The 20,334-nt window shown below is 36.1% G+C and overlaps 2 protein-coding genes across 5 annotated transcripts in view; both read right to left on the reverse strand.

Annotated features, from left to right (window-relative positions):
• The window catches only part of LOC126644231 (protein-glutamine gamma-glutamyltransferase 5-like), a 32,323-nt gene extending 24,471 nt beyond the window's left edge, over positions 1 to 7,852 (reverse strand). Inside the window, exons 1-2 of one of the 3 annotated variants that reach the window (XM_050323302.1) lie at positions 7,617 to 7,852; positions 7,402 to 7,525 (exon numbers count right to left, since the gene is read on the reverse strand). The gene's annotated coding sequence lies outside the window, so the exon portion shown is untranslated. Of the gene's footprint in view, positions 1 to 7,401 lie in introns of all 3 variants that reach the window. The other 2 variants (XM_050323313.1, XM_050323322.1) reach the window with 2 other exon arrangements.
• A 2,030-nt stretch (positions 7,853 to 9,882) lies between these two features.
• Positions 9,883 to 20,334, reverse strand: part of TMX3 (thioredoxin related transmembrane protein 3) — a 29,817-nt gene continuing 19,365 nt past the window's right edge. Inside the window, exons 14-16 of one of the 2 annotated variants that reach the window (XM_050315101.1) lie at positions 16,270 to 16,399; positions 14,054 to 14,122; positions 9,883 to 12,908 (exon numbers count right to left, since the gene is read on the reverse strand). In XM_050315101.1, coding sequence (XP_050171058.1) covers positions 12,642 to 12,908; positions 14,054 to 14,122; positions 16,270 to 16,399 — 466 coding nt within the window. In that variant the 3' untranslated portion in view covers positions 9,883 to 12,641. Of the gene's footprint in view, positions 12,909 to 14,053; positions 14,215 to 16,269; positions 16,400 to 20,334 lie in introns of those variants that run through there. The other variant, XM_050315109.1, reaches the window with a different exon arrangement.

The raw sequence follows: 20,334 nt of genomic DNA on the forward strand, positions 1-20,334 counted from the left end.
AGGATATTAAAAAAAAAATTAAAACTGATAACCCTCCACAGTAATATAATTTAAACAAAACCCTGGTAAAATATGATAAAAGATAGGACACAGGATTAGAACAATAATGTGTTTGGACATTATGTAAGATTTACAAACACCTCAGTTACAATCTGCATTAAGCACTACAAGCAAGCTAATAACACACGGCTCATGCTTTAATCCCAACACAATAACCAGAGATATATATTTTTTTCAGATGTTTGACACACAAAACTGTAATTATAGGGATATTACCATTTAGCTGTGCGTAAGTAATGGCAAACACATTATAAAGGCCTCATGTGCAGAAAGAACAGGCCTAGCAGCACCTCAAACAGCATGTCTATCTAACATTTGTCATTTACCACGGTCAACAAATCACACTTGCAGAACAGGTTACACATTTGTACTGAAATTCCACTGCTTTCATTACGACATCAAAGAGCTTCCAATCAAGGAAAACATCAGGGCTGATCTGGATCTCAGAGCTGGTTTGCCATTATGGCAGTATTTTCTGTAACCATTCTTTTAATGGACAAATATGTATCATAAATTGCATATTATATTAGGATATATACACACTTTACTAGTCTTCTCTAATACTGTATGTATGCCATTGCCATTTTTTTCCCTTTTGTGTTAAAAATTCCAACAGATTTTCCACACTGAAAAATAGAGGTTTATTAGATCTTTTAAATAAGTAAATCCAATACATGCTTTAAAGTCTGACTTGGCCCCTGACCAAAATATATTCTTCCCATGACTTTTCCCATAGACATTCAATTAGTATTTATGATTTGGGATAAACTATGACAAAGTTATGAACTGTACTCATTTGTTTATAAGCCATTTATTTTTATATTAAGTCATTTATAATGTTCTGAAAATTAGATCATTCTTTCCTGCACTTCAGTGCTTATTGATACAAATTTATCTTGCTTATATATCAATCCTTGTCTATACAATGAAAAAGAGATATTTAAATCTGTATCCTGCTATTGTACTGACCTTTCGAAAGTATCTGTTCTGACAATCCATCAGGATGATATAAAACTTACAAAAGTTTGGCTACATATATGTTAAACACAACCTTGTGAAACACTCAGCTGACACTCTTTATTTAAAAAAACATATGCAGAAATTTTTGGAGAAAAAAATAGGTAAAAATGACAGAACATAAAAGAAAAATGGCATTATTCCTTATTAGATGTATTATTAACCTGACTTTCCTTTAAGAAAAGAGAAATTTAAATAGATTCCCAGTTAACAAACAAAACAAACAAACAAACAAAAAGCAGGAAAAAAATAGTGTGTTCCTGAATGGCTTACAACAGTAAAAACAAATGCGTAGAGTTTCTAGTCAGATGTTTCAGAAAAAAACTTAGGGTTGATTTCTATTTTTATTAGGAAATAGCATTATCCTTGACATTTTGTAAGCCCACTTGGAACAGCACAGAAGAGTAATTTTCAAGCAAATTCACCATTTTAGGTACATTACCTTTCTACAGAAAGGTATTATTTTGGATTGCTCAAAAGATAACTCAAGAGGGTAATCAAAGCATTTAGGAAAACCTGTTCATAAAAACCACACAACAGTTTGCAGGTGATAATTTAGCTCTACAACTAATATTACAACTTTAACTTGAGCCTAACTTAAACACAGAATCCATGGATCTATTTTTTTAGAGCTGAATCAAACCTGTGATTCATTACAGCAATGCAGTCTCTCTTTTGAGAAACAGGGCTTTTTAACTGACAGTCATCTTTCTCTCAAATGTATATGTTAGAATTTTAAACTATGTTGACCAATTATTTTCAAACTTAAAGCATTAAAATCCTCTTCTGGGTTTTATTGGTCAGTTGTACCTAAGTCACAAAGCACATTCTAAGCTGTGGGGATCGTGAATGAAACATGTTAGAAGACTTGCAAAGAGAAAACATTAAAGGACAAGACTTGAAAACATTATTTTTTGATGTTTTTGTGCTATGCTTTTTTTTTTCCAATTTAATTATTTCTAAATATACAATCATATTTCAGCAGCCTTGCACTAGGAAGACTGGATTAGGCTTTTAATTACTAAGATCCGACATTAACACACAGATTCAGAGACTTGGTATTTACTAATATTACCATATTAACTGAGAGGAACTGCTGGAAGATTAAGACTTGAAATCCCAATTAAATTCCATGGTCTGTTCTCACAAGCAATTGTCCAGAACTGTCCTAATTTGCGTTGAAAAATGCAAAGTGTTAACTACAGAGATGGTCTTTTAATTTTCTGTGGAACAGACTACTCATGGCATTCTAAATCTATTTTTCAGGGAAAAAAAAGAAATCTATATTTTCTCTACCAGCTTTCACAGTAATTGAATCACATGCTGTTAAAAAATTGAATTATACAAATGACTGACAGTTATAATCTTTTTCTCTTTTTATTCATCAGTGTGAACCTTTTCTTCAATCTCAGAAGACTTAAAGAATGAATAATTAAACAATCCTTTAATATTGCCCTCTCGTGAATATATTAAACTAAAAAGACATACATACTAATTTAAATAAGTATACTAACATTTTTACCTGTGTGATCTAGTAACACCTAGGTACCATTTACCTGTGTGATCTAGGTATAAAATTTTTTATTAATGACAAATTTATTTTGAAGTTTTATATTTTGTCTCCTCTCATTAAGATTTTCTGTTTTAGAGAGAGTTCAATTGTTACTATGCTTACATTATCCACATAAAAAGACATCTCATAGCATCTGTGTAGATATATGGAGTCTAAAAAATTATTAATTTATTTACCATTATGCAGCGAGTTACTCTGAAACAGCATTAAGGTGCTGAAGAACCTGATGGTCAGTGGAATGCAAAAGCAATGAAAGCAAAGCAAATTAAAAATCTGTTTCTAACAGCTGTGTTTTAGAGAGTTGAAAGGGGGGGTTATTTGCTTTGAACAATCTGTAGATCGACTTCTGTTTAAGTTACATATTAATTTAGTCATTCATTTTCGGAGACCATGGCTCAAATATTTCAATGAACCACAGTTTAACAGACCTCAACTACAATGCTGCAGGACCAAGCTAATTATTCAATTTTTTCTGAGAGACCTGAGCTGTGGCATAGCCTAAACAGAACCATTTAAAAATGGAACATTTCAGCTCGTTGCAGCAGACACAGATACTAGAAATTACACTACTTAGAAGTCTTAATACTAAGCTTTAATGAATACAGGCAAATTAACTTTTAATTTGTGATGTTTGGGGGTTTTATACTACAAAAGAGAGTTTGCTGGATCATCGTTTTTCCTGTTCCATTTCTGCAGGTTGCATAGAAATTTAGAGCTTGCACAACTAGAAGTTTGTTAACATAATACCATTAGCAAACAAGCAATTCACAAAAAAATTATGTTGCAGAAAGGTAATAAACTGCAGTGGTAGAAAGGTTTGAAAAATCCATAGAGAACTCATAGTTCTACTCGAGTATAAACTATTTGGACTAATTGGGAATTATTCCTGTGAATGTTACAGAAGCACTGGTCATGTCTAAAACAACAAAAATGAGATATTTTCATCATGAGAACTACCCATGTGGCTCATCAGTTTCACGGGGAACCCAGCAGTTTGCTTTCATTTAGTTTGTTTATATTTACATTAACAAAGAAAGGGAAGGAGAAAGAGGTGTCCATCAATACACCTTGGCTAGATGAGAATCAAGAGTGCCATTGTGGCAGTCTGGAAAAACAAAGAACATCAGCTTTATTCAGTTAAAATAGTTTTGCCAAGAGAACAAACATATCAACTTCTCTTCAACAGTAACCACTGTGTTTTCCACAGACATTGTGCCATTGCATTAAAATTACTCACTTCTAGATCACATTACCTGCTTTCTCTAGATTGCACCAAAACTATAAAAACAGGAGATAAGGAGGAAAGAAAAGGACTCTGAAAAAAAAAATCAAATCACTGCTTTTCAATGTGAAAAATATATGTTCTGCATCCATATTCTAATTAACTAGACATCAATTGCTAATCCAAAGATTAACTATATGAACAGCAAGAGCAGCAAATAGGTTTGTATCTACAGTAATCATGGAAATTAATAATTAGCTAGGGGAAAAAACAGAAGTTTGCAAGACCACGTTTATCATCTGAGGTCAAGACAAAACTAATTAGCAAATGGTTGTCTGTATGTTTGTCACTGAAAGAAAGCCTTAAATTCTTCATTAAGTGTAGCAAAAATTCAAAAGGGACAAATCTAAAATTCTCCAATTTTCTAAATATAGGAGTGAAATGAGGTAACTCCCAAAAGGAAGGCTCAAAGAGAAGATGTTTTCTGTACTGCATATAAATCTCAAATCCATAAGTTACCTGGAACAAGTTTTCATGTTATTTTAATAGTAAAATAGCCTATTAATTTCAAGACAGCCAGTCAAAATTAATGAGCAAACCTGTGTAAAATACTAGAATACTGGGCATGTTGGGCCACTAAGGAAACATCATTATGAAACAACTTGAGAGGCCACACAAGTAGCCTGAATGAAGATTTCTAACTACAGATTTTTTCATAATTATCTGGTTTTTTCTGTATGTTTATTGCTGCTAATATGCAGGGAGGGAAAGAAAGGAGAATAAAAAAAAACTTGGAAAGGTGTAGGGGAAACTGGGATGGTAAAAGAGTTAGAGGGCAAAATACAAAAGGAGATAATGAAAATTAGAGAACTAGGAAACAGAAGGTAAACAAACCAGAACAAGTTGTTAGATATAACAAGCAAATGACCAACTGCTTGAGGAAAGTGGACTTTTCAGCCACAGGGAGTGGTCAATGCTGTTGCTAGTTGTCAGCACACATTTGGCCACTGCTGGTTAAAGGTGCCTTTTGCTTTCCTGTCAAGTTACTGGGAACATAATATATCTAAGCATTTGGTACTGCCTTCTCTGTTTCTCCAAGGTTACAACCTTGTTCTCATCTAACTTGGGGAAAGTGCTTAAAAAGTAAGCATTTCAGATGTGAGATTTTCATTTGACCTTCTCTTCAAACAGTTCTTAAATCTATCCACCTCATAAAGCTCTTAGATTCTCATACAGAAAATTACACCAAAAATTTGCAATTGTTAGACACCAGATGGATTAGTCTAAAATTCCTTTAGTTGTTTTCTCTACACATGAAACAATTTTTTCTACTAAAATGCAAATGTCAAAATCCTGTCCCTTTCTATAATGTAGCTCCTGTTTCTCTTAGTTATTTGCATAAGTAGTTATGCACAAATGAAAAGGATCGCTGAGTGTGGACTCAGACTTCAGGCCTTATGTGGGCTTAAACGCACATGTAGAACTCTAAAACAGAATTTATCCACAAATGTATAACCTAGTGAGTCATCCGATCACTATGACAGTGACTCCACACAGTTAACGCTCTGAGGTGTCATCCTTCCCACTCTTACCTAGTTATATTCCATCCTAACCTGATAAGGCTTCTGATCTTTCTTCTTCCATTTTAACTGTCTCCTAGAAAGGAGATGTTAGGAGAATTATAAGCAATATTACTTTACTGTTCAAAGAGGGATCTTGAGATAGCAACCCACTGTTTCTTCACTCTTCAAGTAAGGACTCAGCCAGATCACCTTTGTTTTTTGGAGGGAGAAAGCAAAGGGCAAAATAAATATCTAAGTCAGCACAGCCAGCTTGTCATGAAATACCATAAAAAAGTTTCTCACTCTGCTGCTGCCTCCAAAGCTTTGGTGCTCTCTCATACTCTGGCACAATGTTCTGTCCAAGGAGTTGTATTCACCTGGATCAGTTCATTGTTCCACTCACAGCACTGTTCTTCCAACAGATTGCCTGGCCATAATTTGAAGGACAGCCTAGAAAGGCATGAGGATAGAAACTCCTTAAGCCAGCACTGTCATTAAAGTTGCACTATAATGAAACTATGGCCTAAGTAACTCGCCTAAAACTGCACTCCATGTCAACAGAAGATGGCCAGGAACTGAACTTAATGCTCCATGGTGTGTCTACACTCTAATTTAAACATGACAGGGCAAGTCCACTGCCCAAGGACCAAAAGGCACAGGCCAGCCTACATCTATGATCATGAGCTTGCTGTCCCCAAAATGAAATGGCCTTGTCCCAGCTTCAAACAAGCACACATGGGCCTGAACAGAGGAAATAGCCTACAGGCTTTTGTGTCTGCTCACCTCTGTACTTCATGTATTCTTCCTCACCTTATGATACATCATCACAGCAATGCAATGACGACTTTTTGAAGTGTTTAGGGTGTCCTTTCCCCTGTGCCTTCAGATGGCTGTCCACAGAAGCACACGCCCTGTGTGTCAAAGCTGGGGCTCCTGAAGTCCCTGCTATCACCACTTTTCCAGCTCATGTTCACTGTGGCCAACTTCTAATTCTTTCTGAAAACCACTGTGGGGCTGACCCACATGTGTGTGACACAGGCTTCCAGAGCCACTGCTATATGCAGGAGGGCTCCCGCTTCTGGGAAATGACATGGGAAAAGCAACTAGTGCTGGAGCTCAGCACTGATAGTTCATACCAAGGGTCTGCACTGAGGTGTTTTTTCTTCTCAATGGAACAAGTGAAAAGAAGTGCTATGGAAACCTTCCTTTTTTCTTACCAACAAGGTGCATTGCATCCTGACAAAACCTGAGTCTTTCTAACATTCTTTTAAGATGACTGGTATGATAGAGTAGCATATTATTTGGATGTGAATATTACAAGCTTCACTATTTTATTACACTCTTACTTTAGAACTCTTTCTTAGCCTCCGTTGTAGACTAACATGAGGAACAGTCTTACTTTAAGATCATCATACCTTTAGCCCTCATTGCAAACTTCCTTCCCCTATGAGCCTAGCTGCATGTTGCTAGCCAAGATCACACCTTTTAGACGCAACAGTTAAGGATGTCAGTATGAAAAATTCCTCCCACCTCATAACCACTATTTACGAAACCAAAAGAAGGTTTGCAACTTCTTTTCTCAAGGTTGTTTAAGTCATAGATAATCATTATCCATCAGATAACACACAATGCCTGAGTTGGACTAATTTTCTATACATGGCCTGAGCCTTTACAAAACTAAATGAGCAACTCAAAGTCTTATTTTTAGTATATCTTGGCATTTAGATTTCTGACATCTGAAGCTGATACAGTTACAGCACACTGAAAGAACCCCGTGCTTCTGAATCATGTTTGAATTCCAGTTGCTCTCTGGAAACATAGATTCACATGAATGCATTGAAGGCTTTCCTCTCTAAGACTGCTTAAATTATAAAAAACCATGATGCAACCTGTAAAAACACAAATATACTATGTTCCAGATTCATAGTTGTATTTAAATCCTGTTCTAGAAATCAAATGTTACTTACCCTCGCTCTTCTAGAAATCTTCTATTTTAAATCATAATAATGTGATACAAGAAGTTTGCAGCTGCCTGAAGATCCATTTCAAAGAGTACTTCTCATCTTCTGGGATGTCTGTCTGTCAGAGACACTCAACAGAGAACAATACTTCTATTTACCTTTGAGAAATTACCTCCTCTTCTCCTTCCACCCACTCCAAAAAGACTTTTGATACTTCTTACCTCACAGTAGGATCAGATAAATCTCAAATCAACACCACAATATATTGCACTGTCTCTTGTAACCTGTGGCAGTTCGAGATGGGATAGAAGCATTTTGGGATTTCATCAGTGAGCCATGAAGACTAAAAATATGCATTCCTTCTGCACTTCTCTTAAAAATGTCAGTTCCAAGTAAAAATAACTCAGTGATAAAAGAAAAAATTACTTTGGGAGGAGATTAAAAAACTTAGGTACTGAACTCCCCAAGTTTTTTTGTTTTTAGTATTGAGCCACTTAAAGCTTTCACAATTTATGAACAGTACATTGTCTGCATTGGATTAAGAGTTAACATTTACTATTCCAGTAAAAAGAATGAAATTGCAACAACTGTTGAAATATATGTGGGGTTTTTTTTATTTAAAAAAGCCTCCAAAACACTTTTTAAGATGAAAAGACAAACCCTACATTATCGATAAGATCTTTAATTCCTGAAAGCATTAAGACTACAAATTGCCACCTAAGCAAAAATTTAAGTACACTCCAAATTGTCATTCCTTTAAAGTAGCAGTGTAGCAACCTAAGATGAAAGGGAGTTGGGTTTTGTTTTTGTTTTGAACAAATGATGATCATTAAAGTATGCTACTTGGAATGACTTGGAGTGTACATTTCTGCTGAGAGGCAGCATAAACATGCATAAATAACCTTGATTCGGTAGTAATGCTAGTCACTGTATGCCAGGCAAACTTGTCCAGCCAAAGGCTTCTGTAAATAAATGGAGAAGATAAGATTTCTCTCGGAAGGACAAACTCCCACTCGTATACATGTATGTTAAATGTACCTTATTCATTCAAGGCATAGGACACTGATATGAAAATACATAGCCCTGTTCCATCCCTTTCTCCCATTCCCAGTACTCCTGTCTATGCATTTTCATCCCCTTCATGTGTCAGCCTAAGAGCTTAACAAAGCTTAACTCAAGACAACCTAAAACCACCCACCCATTTGGTCAGGACAGTCATCAACCCAGATGAAGACTATGCCAACCTTGCAGCTGAGCTACAAAACAATACCATTCCTCTCGTTAGTAGTCATCTTCAAAGGACCTTACAGATCTCATTCAGGTTTTCTTGTTGAAAGCCACAATTCTCCATTCAAAAATGCTTTATGTAAAATACTTGTAGCCTATTTATCCTTGCCAAACAACTGCAAACAGTTCTATACTCCTTAGCGTGTAAGCAGAAGAAGTTTGCCAACAACAGGAGAGTTCACATCAGCTGCTAAACTGTGCCTTATGTCAGTAAACTGTGTATGGGATAGTCATGGTAATCCTTTAAAATGGTTAAAATTTCAGAAATCAAAGCCAATTGCTGCAGGAACACGCACACTGCCTAGGTAGTTTACAAAAACCTCCCAAGAGTCCAACAAAGCATTCAGCACAATACTGGCAAAATTGTCTTTGTGGGTTACAGCAATATAAGGTGTAACTGCTTCGTATGATTCGATCTGTTAGTGGTGTGCCCAGTGATGAGAAGAGAACCGCAGAAAACTGTTTTGCTCCCTGAGAAGATCTGAGAGCCAGTCTGTCACAGGATAATAAAACCTGAAACATCTGCAGTCTCATGAGATTTTAACAACTTAAGGGAAATACATTCTGGTTTTGCACCTTCTTCACTGACTTGAGCTTTTGGCTGTCATCAGAACAACTCTCCAGCCTTCCACTCTTCCAAATACAATCACTTCTCCAAACATGCTGACAAAAGAGGAACAGGGTACATTAGTTCTGGACCTAAACAGAGCAAGCTAAGACTTTTACCAAAATATTGCAAGAGAATTAAGCACTTTTGTGCCATCTTCAACACATCAGATGTATGAGAGTGCAGTCCTTCCATCTGTTAAGCAGGGAGCACCACGGTGTGGACAAAAGCTGTTAAAACAGCCCAGGTAAATAACAAAGCAGCATGAGACTGTGCACATCTGAGTGTCAAGTGCTTCCAGAAGGAGATGTAAGCTAGGACAGATGTAAGTCTGCCTCAGCATCCCTTTGCTACAGAAACTCTTTAAAGTGTGGTATTTTAAAATTTCTTTTCTAGAAATGCATTTGTTTTATATTTATATACATTAACTCCTACTTCCAGAGATTAATACTGCAAAATACCAGCTGCATTTCTGCACCGTGTTACTTGAGGCCTAAAGTACACTTTCAACAAGCATCCCAGGAAGCACCCTCCTACTCAACGGGTAGTATCTAAGCTCCTAACACACTGTAAATTAAGCAAAGGAAACAAGCTGTTTTAAATGTCTTTTATTACAGAAAAAGAAAAAGCTTACACTTGACTTAAAAAAGTAGCATTACTTTATGAATCCCAAGTTATTACAGTGAAGTTGCTTTAAGAAACCTTTAGAGACTGAAGAAAAAAAAAAATAAAATGCCCTCCCCTCAGACAGCACTCTAGATTTCTTGTGTGACCACAGCAAATGCCTGAATCTCACATCACTTCTGACACCCACTATATGACTTGGACGCTTTTCTTTTCCCTGTGACTTGCTCAATATAGCTGGGAAATGGATTTGGTGAAAACAGTAGTACATTTCAAGTTTAACTTTCAATAGTTCAGTACCCATCTGATGGATATTAGAGTTCAGAAGTGACCAAGACACTGGTTTTACTCCTAACTCTAGCTACTAAGTGCTACAGTTTTAACAGACCCCAGTGTGATCTGTTTCTTCCACAGTATTTATCCTTACTCAGGTCCACATCTCAGAAAATTTCTCACCAAGTTAACTGGTTACTACTGATTATAAATACAAACAAAAAATAACCACAAAAAAAAGGCTCGTAGTTGAAACAGCTCTTAGCAGTGCAGCAGAACTCAGATATTTTTTCATTTTGATTACACTCTATAGAAGGAACAGCAGTGTTCCAGTGACCACTTCAAGTTTTTTTATTACATCAAAAGCTGCAGGTTTCCAGCCTGAGACAAAATTAAATATATGTAATTGATCTGTCTTGAAATCTTAAAGAGAAGACAAATCAAAAAAACATATTACTGCCTTAATAGTCCTATATTTTGACTATTAGCACTGAGTTATGCTGAAGTCAGAAGAAATTTATAGGTTTTTCAATAGGTGATTTTTTATTTATATTTTTTTTTAAAACTTTTTTAATAAACAACCCAGGACCTCAATACCATGTTAAAAAAACTTGCTAAACACATTTTTAAGCATCTCATTCTTCATATATGTACTAAAACTACACCTCAAAAACTCTGCCAAAAAAATTAAACATCAACAAAAAACAAAACAAAAAACTTAAGTCACTATGTACAATTAGCTATAATGACAAAAATAAAAAAAATTCATAGAAGGAAAATGGAGAAAACAAAAAATGAGGGAAAAAAAGGTATCTGATACATGCTACTCAGTATTCTATGAACTCATTTTTTTTCTCTCCACTCAAAAGGAAAAAAGTTGGATTCAAAACCAGACAGAATTTTTCTGAAAAAAAATCCCTAATCTCTTTACATGTTGTTTATACTGTTTGATAACAACATCTTTCAAGTCAGGGATCTACTCTGCATTGCAACTTGAAGCCAACTGTTACCAAGCTACTTAAACAGAAGAAACAAGTTTCTGTCCTACAGGGAAAAAGAATACAATGTTTTCCCTGGTCACAATTCTATAGCATCATTAGATTTACTCAAATAAAAACCTGTCTATTTAAGCTTATCCATGTTTTTTATTTGAAATTCCTGAATTTAGTGCTATAGCATAGTAATTTCTTATGTGATCACGCTGCCTTATAAGGAAGACATCATAATTTGTATTATAAAGTAATATAGTTTTGAACGAAAGAGGGAAAAAAGAAGAAAAAAACCCAGCAAGGAATAGTTCAAGGAGGAGCAATGTAAGTTCTGTGGTCTTCTCTATGACACTAATGCCAAAGGCTCCTGTATAGCTTACCCGTGGATATTTTAACCCTGGACACAAATTAGTCCTTTTCAGAGTCACAGGGTTATATTAAAAGTAAATTTTATGATGAGAAAGGTAAGAAAAATGCATTATATTGATCAATCTATATAAATGTTAATAATATGCTCTACTAACTCCCTCCTTCAGAGTAAGTAACAGTCTCAAACAAAACCAACTACCTCAAAGATATATAACAATCTCAATTAAACACTGTAAACCAAATTTACATCATTCAAAAAGGTTGTCATTAGAGGGTTATACAAAATCGTCAGAGGGTCTTTATATTTACGTCTTCCTTTATCAAGTTATGCTGTGGATTTAGGAAACTTAATACCTTTCACACTAAGTCCGTGCAAGCATTCATAGAAAACAACAGGCAATCATGTTCTAAAAGGTTTATAACATAGTTTTCCAATATTTTCAACTGCTAGAGCACTAGTAAACACTTAACTTAGAATATAACTCCCACATCCTATATCAAGTAAACATTCTTGACTGCCAATATTTATATTATTACATGGTAGAACAGTCCTCCAATTCATACGAGTTTACATTTAATTTGAGAAAACAGAAAAGCTTCTTGGTTTGTGGGTTTTTTCATAATAATGTGCAACAGGTAGAAGATGTGACTTCTTGGAAAATTCATAACTTGTCTTTAGCTATCAGGTTCTGAAAGACTTCACAGCTCTCTTCATCTTTCTTAGTTTTCAGCCTTAATTTTATATGAATGAGTGCTTAGCTGGGCTATTACAAGTAGCAGTTCATCACATACAGTAAGGCCAAGTAACATTATCTCGCTGTTCTGGAAATGAACAATTCATAACTCTTCCAAAAATGGTATACAACTGTACCTGCAGATTTCTTCAGTTTAAGTTGCTCTTTGTTAATCTAATAAGGACAATTAAGAAAACATCCATTTTTTTTTTCTGTCAATTTCTGAGAAAATTTGAATACATGCAAGTTAAAACTACCATAATGAAGACAAAACGGTCCTCTTTCATGAAGATCATCAATAAATGAAAACCTTCAATAAATAAATCTATTTGGAAATTCTAGAGAATTCTTCTGCTAAACAAGTTAGTCTTTTTTCTTTTCCACTATGTCTTTCTGTTTAAGCTCTCCATCTGAAAGTTCTGTGTATTTTCCATTCTTTTCCTCCTCTTGTTCTTCCTCACTGCCTTCGTCTGTGAGCTCCCGATCGCCACTTTCCTTTTTAGCTCCCTCATGCTCAAATACCTCTCCATCTGTATCAGCTGTGCAGATTCCATAACACATAATGCTGATGACCCCCAGGGGCAACCCAAAGAGAAAGCATCCCAGCAGTGGTGAACTCTTGAACACAGACTGTTGAAACAGAAATTTGAAGTAGAAAACACCTTCAGTGAGTAACATAAAGCTACTGCATTACTTCTCTTATCACTTTGTGTATTTATTCAAAAACATCCAAAATGAGATACAGTGGTTTTCAGGGAGATGAGTAGGTTTTTTGGGGTTTTCTGCTTGCTTGGTTTGGGTTTGGTTTTTGTATTGCTGTTGCTTTGGGGTTTTTTCAGATTTTGTTTTGCTTTCTTCTGCAAAAACAACGAGTCCTCAATTGCAACAATACCTACTATAAGTTTATAAAAAAAATACTTAGAAATTCAAATATTACAATACTGCTGGGATAGTTAATGTTAACATGCCAACGGCATATCCTATTCATTGTTTGAAGCTTCAGAAACAATTGTTTTAACAGTGTTACAAAAACACTTTGAAGGAACCAGATTCAGCTACAATTTGTGCCTCATTCTCAAAAATGTGAGTAATAAGGGATCAGGAGAAACATTCTGTTACTAGACAGCTTCCTGTTGAAGAGCAGTTTAATGGTATGGTAAGAAGTACTTATGGTTGCAGAAATTTATGGTTAAAAGTTGCACTTTCACAGAAGTAGAAGCCACTGATATAGAAACATGTAAGTTTCAACTTAAATTCACAGCATGGGTTTATTTGCTTGTGTAGGACAAGTGAAGAAATAGATTTGTGTACATCCTCAGTTAACAAAACTTCATTAGGCATGATCAGCTTATAAGAAAGATGATACAAATTGTTGCTTTAAACCTACCCAGAGTTGTATTTAATCCCTTTATGCTGCAACTAATTAAATCAATAACACTTCTCAGAACATGAAAGTGCTACCAGTTTCAGGAAAGGATGTCGAAAGGTCAAGGAAAAGATTGTGAATTTTCCCTGTTCTATCCCTTAGAATACTTGTCAGACATATAGAAAGAGAGTGAAAAACTAAGAAACCAACTTATGTTGAATAATTATAAAATATAGTATTAAAATACTTAATCAAGAAGTTAATTTGGCTTAAATCTAATTTACATATACCTATAATATATACACAATACATATAACATAAACCAACTTATATACAAATATTTTTTAACCCTCTGAAAATATCCTGATTGACAAGGGTACCATCTAATTTAATGAAAAATAAAACTTACCATTATAGTAGACTTGGCATCATAGATTATTCTCTTGATTCGTTGCAGAAGTCCATCACCACCCTGTGCCTGAAATTTCAAATGCAACCAAGTCAAAACTGCTGACACTTTTCAGTTATGATTCCAAAAGTTCATTCTTCAGACCTTGCAATGTTAAGTCCCTTTAGAAGGAAATGAAAAGTAATTATTCTTACATCTCATGATGCCCAGACACTCCAACTTGTCAATCTTAGATAACTGTTATTCAGTAGTCTCATGAAAAAGTCTCTCACAGTCGTTTTAAACAATCAGTGCCAACTTGAACAGTGGCCTGGCACTCACTCTCTTATCACAGAGAAACACTAACAAAAATTAGCAACTGTCCTGATGTAACATGAGTAAACTGCAGAGATCTTCTGAACTTTCCTGCACCTGCTGGATATCCATTTAAGGATCTTTGACAGCACAGTTAGAAAAAGCTAAGGAAGCAGCAAAAAGAAGATACGAAGGTGCAACAAATAAAACTTGTGTCAAGCAATGACAGACTACACCTACAATGCCACCTAATTTAGCAAGTGTTCAAAAAGACTACATGAATCTGAGGGCAATCTGTCTGTTGAACAGGACTAGTTTTCACCTGTTGAGTTGCCAGAGGAACAAACTCCATTTTGGAATTCAACTTATCAGCACCTGATCTGAACAAAACCCCTCAAATAGCAAAAAAGTCCACAAAGATCAAACAAGCTCACAAAAGGTTACCTATAGGGGGCCTTACAGAAAATAACAAGAAAGTCAAGGTGAATAATCCAACACTTCCCAAGGATTATTAGCTGTTCATCAGCGTACTTTGAAGACTGTCATTTCTCAACAGCCATACAATTTCTTGGGCAAAGAACATGACCAACGTAGTGCTATTTTATGTCTGCAGACACCTTAGACAGCTTAAATGAAGGCACATCCTATATTTTTGTCTTGTATAGAGATGTGAATTTAGACTGACCTTTAATCATTCTAGCTGGAATACTGCAAACAAAAGATAGAAAGACCTAAGTGACACTATGGTAGCAAACCAAGGCATCCCAAATTAATTTCCTCGAAGTTAAAAACCAGACAGAAATGAATTTCATTTGTTGTTTCAACCAAAAGGATATACTTAAATAGAGTCTGGCACGTTAATAACATAATTCAATGCATTTAAAAAAGTACTAAAAGAAGTGAGAACTGAAGAACAAAGAACTACCAAGTAAGTTATAGTAATACTCTTCACATTGCAACTGGAAGCATGGCCAGTGAAGTCATGAACAACAAGTAAATCCACCTACATTGTGCTGCTACATCAATTTGTCAGATTCAATAAACCAAAGTGCCCCATATGACTGAAATAATCTTCAGCATTACTTGCCATTACCACCCAGTGACCTAAAACTGCTGATGTAATGGAAAGCAGGATTCAGCTAACATAGTAAGCATTCGGCAGCAAGTTGGGGCTTAAACGAACACAGGCTTCTCCTGGGAGGCAGATAAATTATTTGTTAGCATTGCTCCCCTTTATGGCAAATCTTCCACCCCCACAAGCACAAATGAAAGCTCTGATCCATGTTTTTCTCTCATTCACATGACACAGCCCTCTGTCTGACAAGATACACCAAGGGAATAAACACTAAGAAACTATCCAAGCCATCAATTCCAGATGGATTTATTAACTCTGTTGTTTTAACAAAAGATGGTTTGATTTTAGTTTTAGAGCAGACACGGGTAAGTTTGTGTCCATTTCTAACGTGCAAAGTGAGTATACCACTGTTTTTTGAATCAAAACTTATAATTCATCCACCTATTTGATTTATTGATTTACCATCCAAAAGAAAGAGTATGGTTGAATTATGCACTATAATAAAAATTTTAAACAAATGCATTTAATGCAAACCTGATTACTAAAGAGATCTCTATTTACCAGTGCACCAGTACAAGGAACATCAAAACAAGCTAACCAACATTATGCTATAAACAAAATAAACCTTGTTTTCTGCAGGAGGTTCTGCAGTCAGAACAGTAAGCAACAGCACAACTCCAGAATTCACAGTCACTTATTTACTGCCAGCACACAAGACAATAAGACAGATAGGACAGGAAGATAAAACACATGGCACAACAATCAGAGTGACCAAATGTTTTTCCTACTTTAGCATCTAAGGAAATAAACACCAAACAACATGTTCCAAGTCACAATGAAGACTTACTTCTGCTGTACCATCCAAGATATTGTTAATAAACTGAACCATATCTTCTGTGTTCTCAATGTGCCTATCTGGTAGAAAATACTGCTGATTGGAGGTATTCAATACGACAATAGTAGGGATTGTCAAGTCACTGGAAACATAAAACAGACAGTTTATACATTTAAAGAACTACCACGCAAAAAACTGGAATTCAAGTAATCGCTACATCACTTAAAAGGATATCCATTAATCTTCACTGTCTTGTGTGTTCTTTATAGCAGTTCCTTAAAGGCAAGAGGGAAGGGAGAAGAGAATCATCTGAATGGTTATGTTTCTCATTAGTATTTTTTTCCTTCACATCTGTGTCAGTGACACTACTGAAGCTTTTTGTAATTTACGTACCCATAGTGACTGCAAATCAGGTACCTTACAACTTTCCAGTTAGTGAGAGATCACAGATAATAGCCTTGTATACAAAATGTATTAAGTGTTTTAGTGCACAAAGGCAGAAGTATAATTCAAAAACTGAATCCCATACAACCATGGTCTAACTGATCAGCTCCACTGATCAACCTCTGCCTGTCAAGTCAAAAGAATGAGACACACCAACTGAAGTTTTTCAACATCTCTTTTAGATATAACAGATGAGTTATAGAGTTTTAAAAAAATTAATACTCAGCAGTTAACCATGTGCATAAGGACTACCTAGTATCACAGAACTGGAAAGAAGAAAAAAGAAAAAAGTTAGAAACTAACTCTGGACACAGACCAGTTTAATCTTCTGTTCAGTGTAGCACTAACTTCAAGATTATATCAGGTTCAAGAAGTTTTAGCACTGCACAAGTATAGTGTACAACAAGAAAAATTTAAAATACATTAATTAAGGTTAAAAATCTCCTATAGTCTTTGTCAATTTTCTACAATTCTGTCAATAATTAATTCAAACACTATTTGGCTTTCCTTCATAGCAGAAGTAATGCAAACCTTGTTTTTCTACATTTTCACTCTTCTTTAATAGTGTCCCATCCATGTACATTTGCAATCCATGTAATATTGATGATGACTTCAGCTTTAACCATGACTATCAGTCCACAAAAAATTATTTAATTAAAATATTGTTTAGCATTTAGCATTCAAGATTGTTATTTTTCTTTGAAGTAACTGAACTTATCCTAAATTTTCTCTCATATTTTAGGTGGTTTTTGTTTGTTTGTTTGTTTAATTTAAATTAAAATGCAAACCTCAAAGTGAAACCATTTAATACTTATACATGAAAACTTTTTAAACTTCTAGAAAGCTGAAGACCACATTCCCAGTACTCAAGTTGAAAGTATGGAGGCACCTCAGAAAATGTATGGGCAAATACAGAAACAACAAAATAATATCATCATTTAAATGGAACTTTAAAAGACCAACCAAACAAATTTTTTTCCACAGAAACAACTTTCAACATAAGATTCTCTTGGTATAATTTTCCCTTGACATTTTTATTCTATATTTATTAGAAAAACCCAAGAAATATAAGTTGAGGGCACTCAAACCCAGTCAAGTGTTTTTTGCAAGTGCCTAATAACAAGGAACTTCTGCCAAAATACATCGTCCCACCCAAAACACAACAAGTTTCATTACTGGGATGCAGAAAGATTCCTCAGAAAAACCTAACCTCAAAACAAAGCAAATGAACAAACAAAAAAACTACCCAGTGTTTCTATTGCATTTAACAGTCTGGTAACTGATGTTCTTAGAGCAGCTGAAAGACAACTTCTATACACAGATGCTATACGCTACTCATAAAAGCACATTTAATGCATCTCTTCCAAGAACTGAAGGATTAATACTCTACATACACCTATAGTTGACATTCTCAATGACACTATACACCTTAGCTTACACAAAGCTGTATCTTTGCTTTCAGTAAAGTAAGTAATATTGTTTTCTTCTTTTGTGTGTAGTTTTAACTGTACCTTTTCTAACCCAACAAAAGCATGTTCATATACTGCTGAAGAGACAGAAAAATAATAAATATGCTTCTATCAGAGTCTACTAATTTTATCCCTACAAATCATACAATATTTTGTCCTTTGTAAAGAAACAGAATTTGTTCCTACGTCCACCTGGCACAGTAAAAAACTGTTCTGTGATACATTTCTCACTATTCAGGAGGCTTTTTCTATTTCCACTTGCTGCCATCTGGTGACAAACCAGAGCATTTGCAATATGCTTTTACTTGAATTATTCAAGTATCCACAGGAAGAGCAGCTACTTGTGACACTGAACATAATTTGCTGCATTCTTTTGCTGCTTTCCACTTACACTTGAAATGTTTACACTCTGTTTAGAAAACAATTAAAAGCCGGTGAATACTTGAGCAACAACTTCCCATATACTATAAATTACAAAGTCAGGCCTTTTGCAGATTCAGTTAAACAATCCAGCTGAACAGACCTGGCCACCGAATCACTATCACTCTAAGTGGCAGTTCAGTCTTCACTCCCTTCATTTGCTTCCTCCCAGAGATTTCATCTCCCTCCCCCTACCTCCTTTATATCAGTCCAGGAGGAGAAGCAGTCTTTTTCTGTTCTCAGGAATTCCAGCTCTCTCTCTTTCTCTAGCCAACTCTGCAGCACTTTCGTCGCAGTTGGAACTTCATCTCTCTCATTCTGTGTTGGCCTCCAGGGCTGGGCCTACCCCCTCCTGGGTTAAAACCGAAGGCTGAGGGTTACCCAGGTCCTGAAGGGTCTCCTTCCATAGGCTTGCAAGGGGACACTTGCTTACTATGGATCTTCTTCCACAGGGTTACAGGGGATAATGGTTTAAGAGTTCACCCCTGTTTCCCTATGGAGGTCCCTCCCCATGGGAGAACAGTCCTTGATTGACTTCTCGGCATGGGTCTAGTCTGGATCCCTTACTCGGATCCCAATATCCCATCTGAGCCATTTTCTGCTCCAGCGTAGGTTCTCTCTAGCACCAGCAGCACGGATCCCACACATGGATCCCAACATCCCTACCTGAACCGTTTTGTGTTCCAGCGTAGGTTCTAATACCCGTCAGGGTCATAAATCTTCAACAGCAGCAGCATGGATTTCTCACTGAGATCCCAAGCTTATCTGAGCCGTCTCGCTCCAGCATAAGCATCGATCCCTTCGAGGGTCACAAAGTCTTTAACAGGACTCTGCCTCATCTGAGCCGCTTTTACTCCAGCATAAGGCTTTCTCTCTGTTAAAGTCACAAATCTCTGGTGCATCAACAAGCTCCTCTGTGAGCCGCATGGGGGTCTCTTCACCCCAACAAACTTCTACAGGTGGCAGGGTTTTATTTTTCAGTCTTTACCCTGCTGAAGGGAGGGAGAGCGAAAGGGAGAAAAAGCAGTTCTCCCCCCTTCGAACTTTTCTTCTCTTTCCTGTGCTACCAGCTTCGACCTTGGAAATCCTGTTATCTCATGGCTGGAATTCTTCGGTAGCAGTTTCTCATCTAAGCAGTTCGTCTTTTAAACTTTTTTTTCTTCACTCTCTCACAAGAGAGAAGGGAGGTTTCAGTGCTGCACCTGCCCCCCCCCGGCCCAAGCCGGGGAGGAGGGGGCCTTGGCCCTCCTCGGGCCCGTTACCCTTCTACATGGCTGCTGTTCCTAATTTCAACTGCGCAACAACCTTCTCTTCCGTTTTCTTAAAAATGTAATTAGCAAAGGCGTCACTGAACTTTTTGATTGGTTTTTTGTCCGGAAATCACCTGGACAAAACCATCCTCAGCCCCAGAGATGGGCTGGTGGGCAAAACCACGACAATCATCCCACCCAAAACAGAACAAGTTTCATTACTGGGATGCAGAAAGATTCCTCAGGAAAACCTAACCTCAAAACAAAACAAATGAACAAACAAAAAACTACCCAGAGTTTCTATTGCATTTAACAGTCTGGTAACTGATGTTCTTAGAGTAGCTGAAAGACAACCTCTATACACAGATGCTATACGCTACTCATAAAAGCACATTTAATGCATCTCTTCCAAGAACTGAAGGATTAATACTCTACATACACCTATAGTTGACATTCTCAATGACACTATACACCTTAGCTTACACAAAGCTGTA

This window comes from Myiozetetes cayanensis, unplaced genomic scaffold, assembly GCF_022539395.1.
Source record: "Myiozetetes cayanensis isolate MyiCay16 unplaced genomic scaffold, myiCay2020 scf1, whole genome shotgun sequence".
Taxonomy (NCBI): Eukaryota; Metazoa; Chordata; class Aves; order Passeriformes; family Tyrannidae; genus Myiozetetes; species Myiozetetes cayanensis.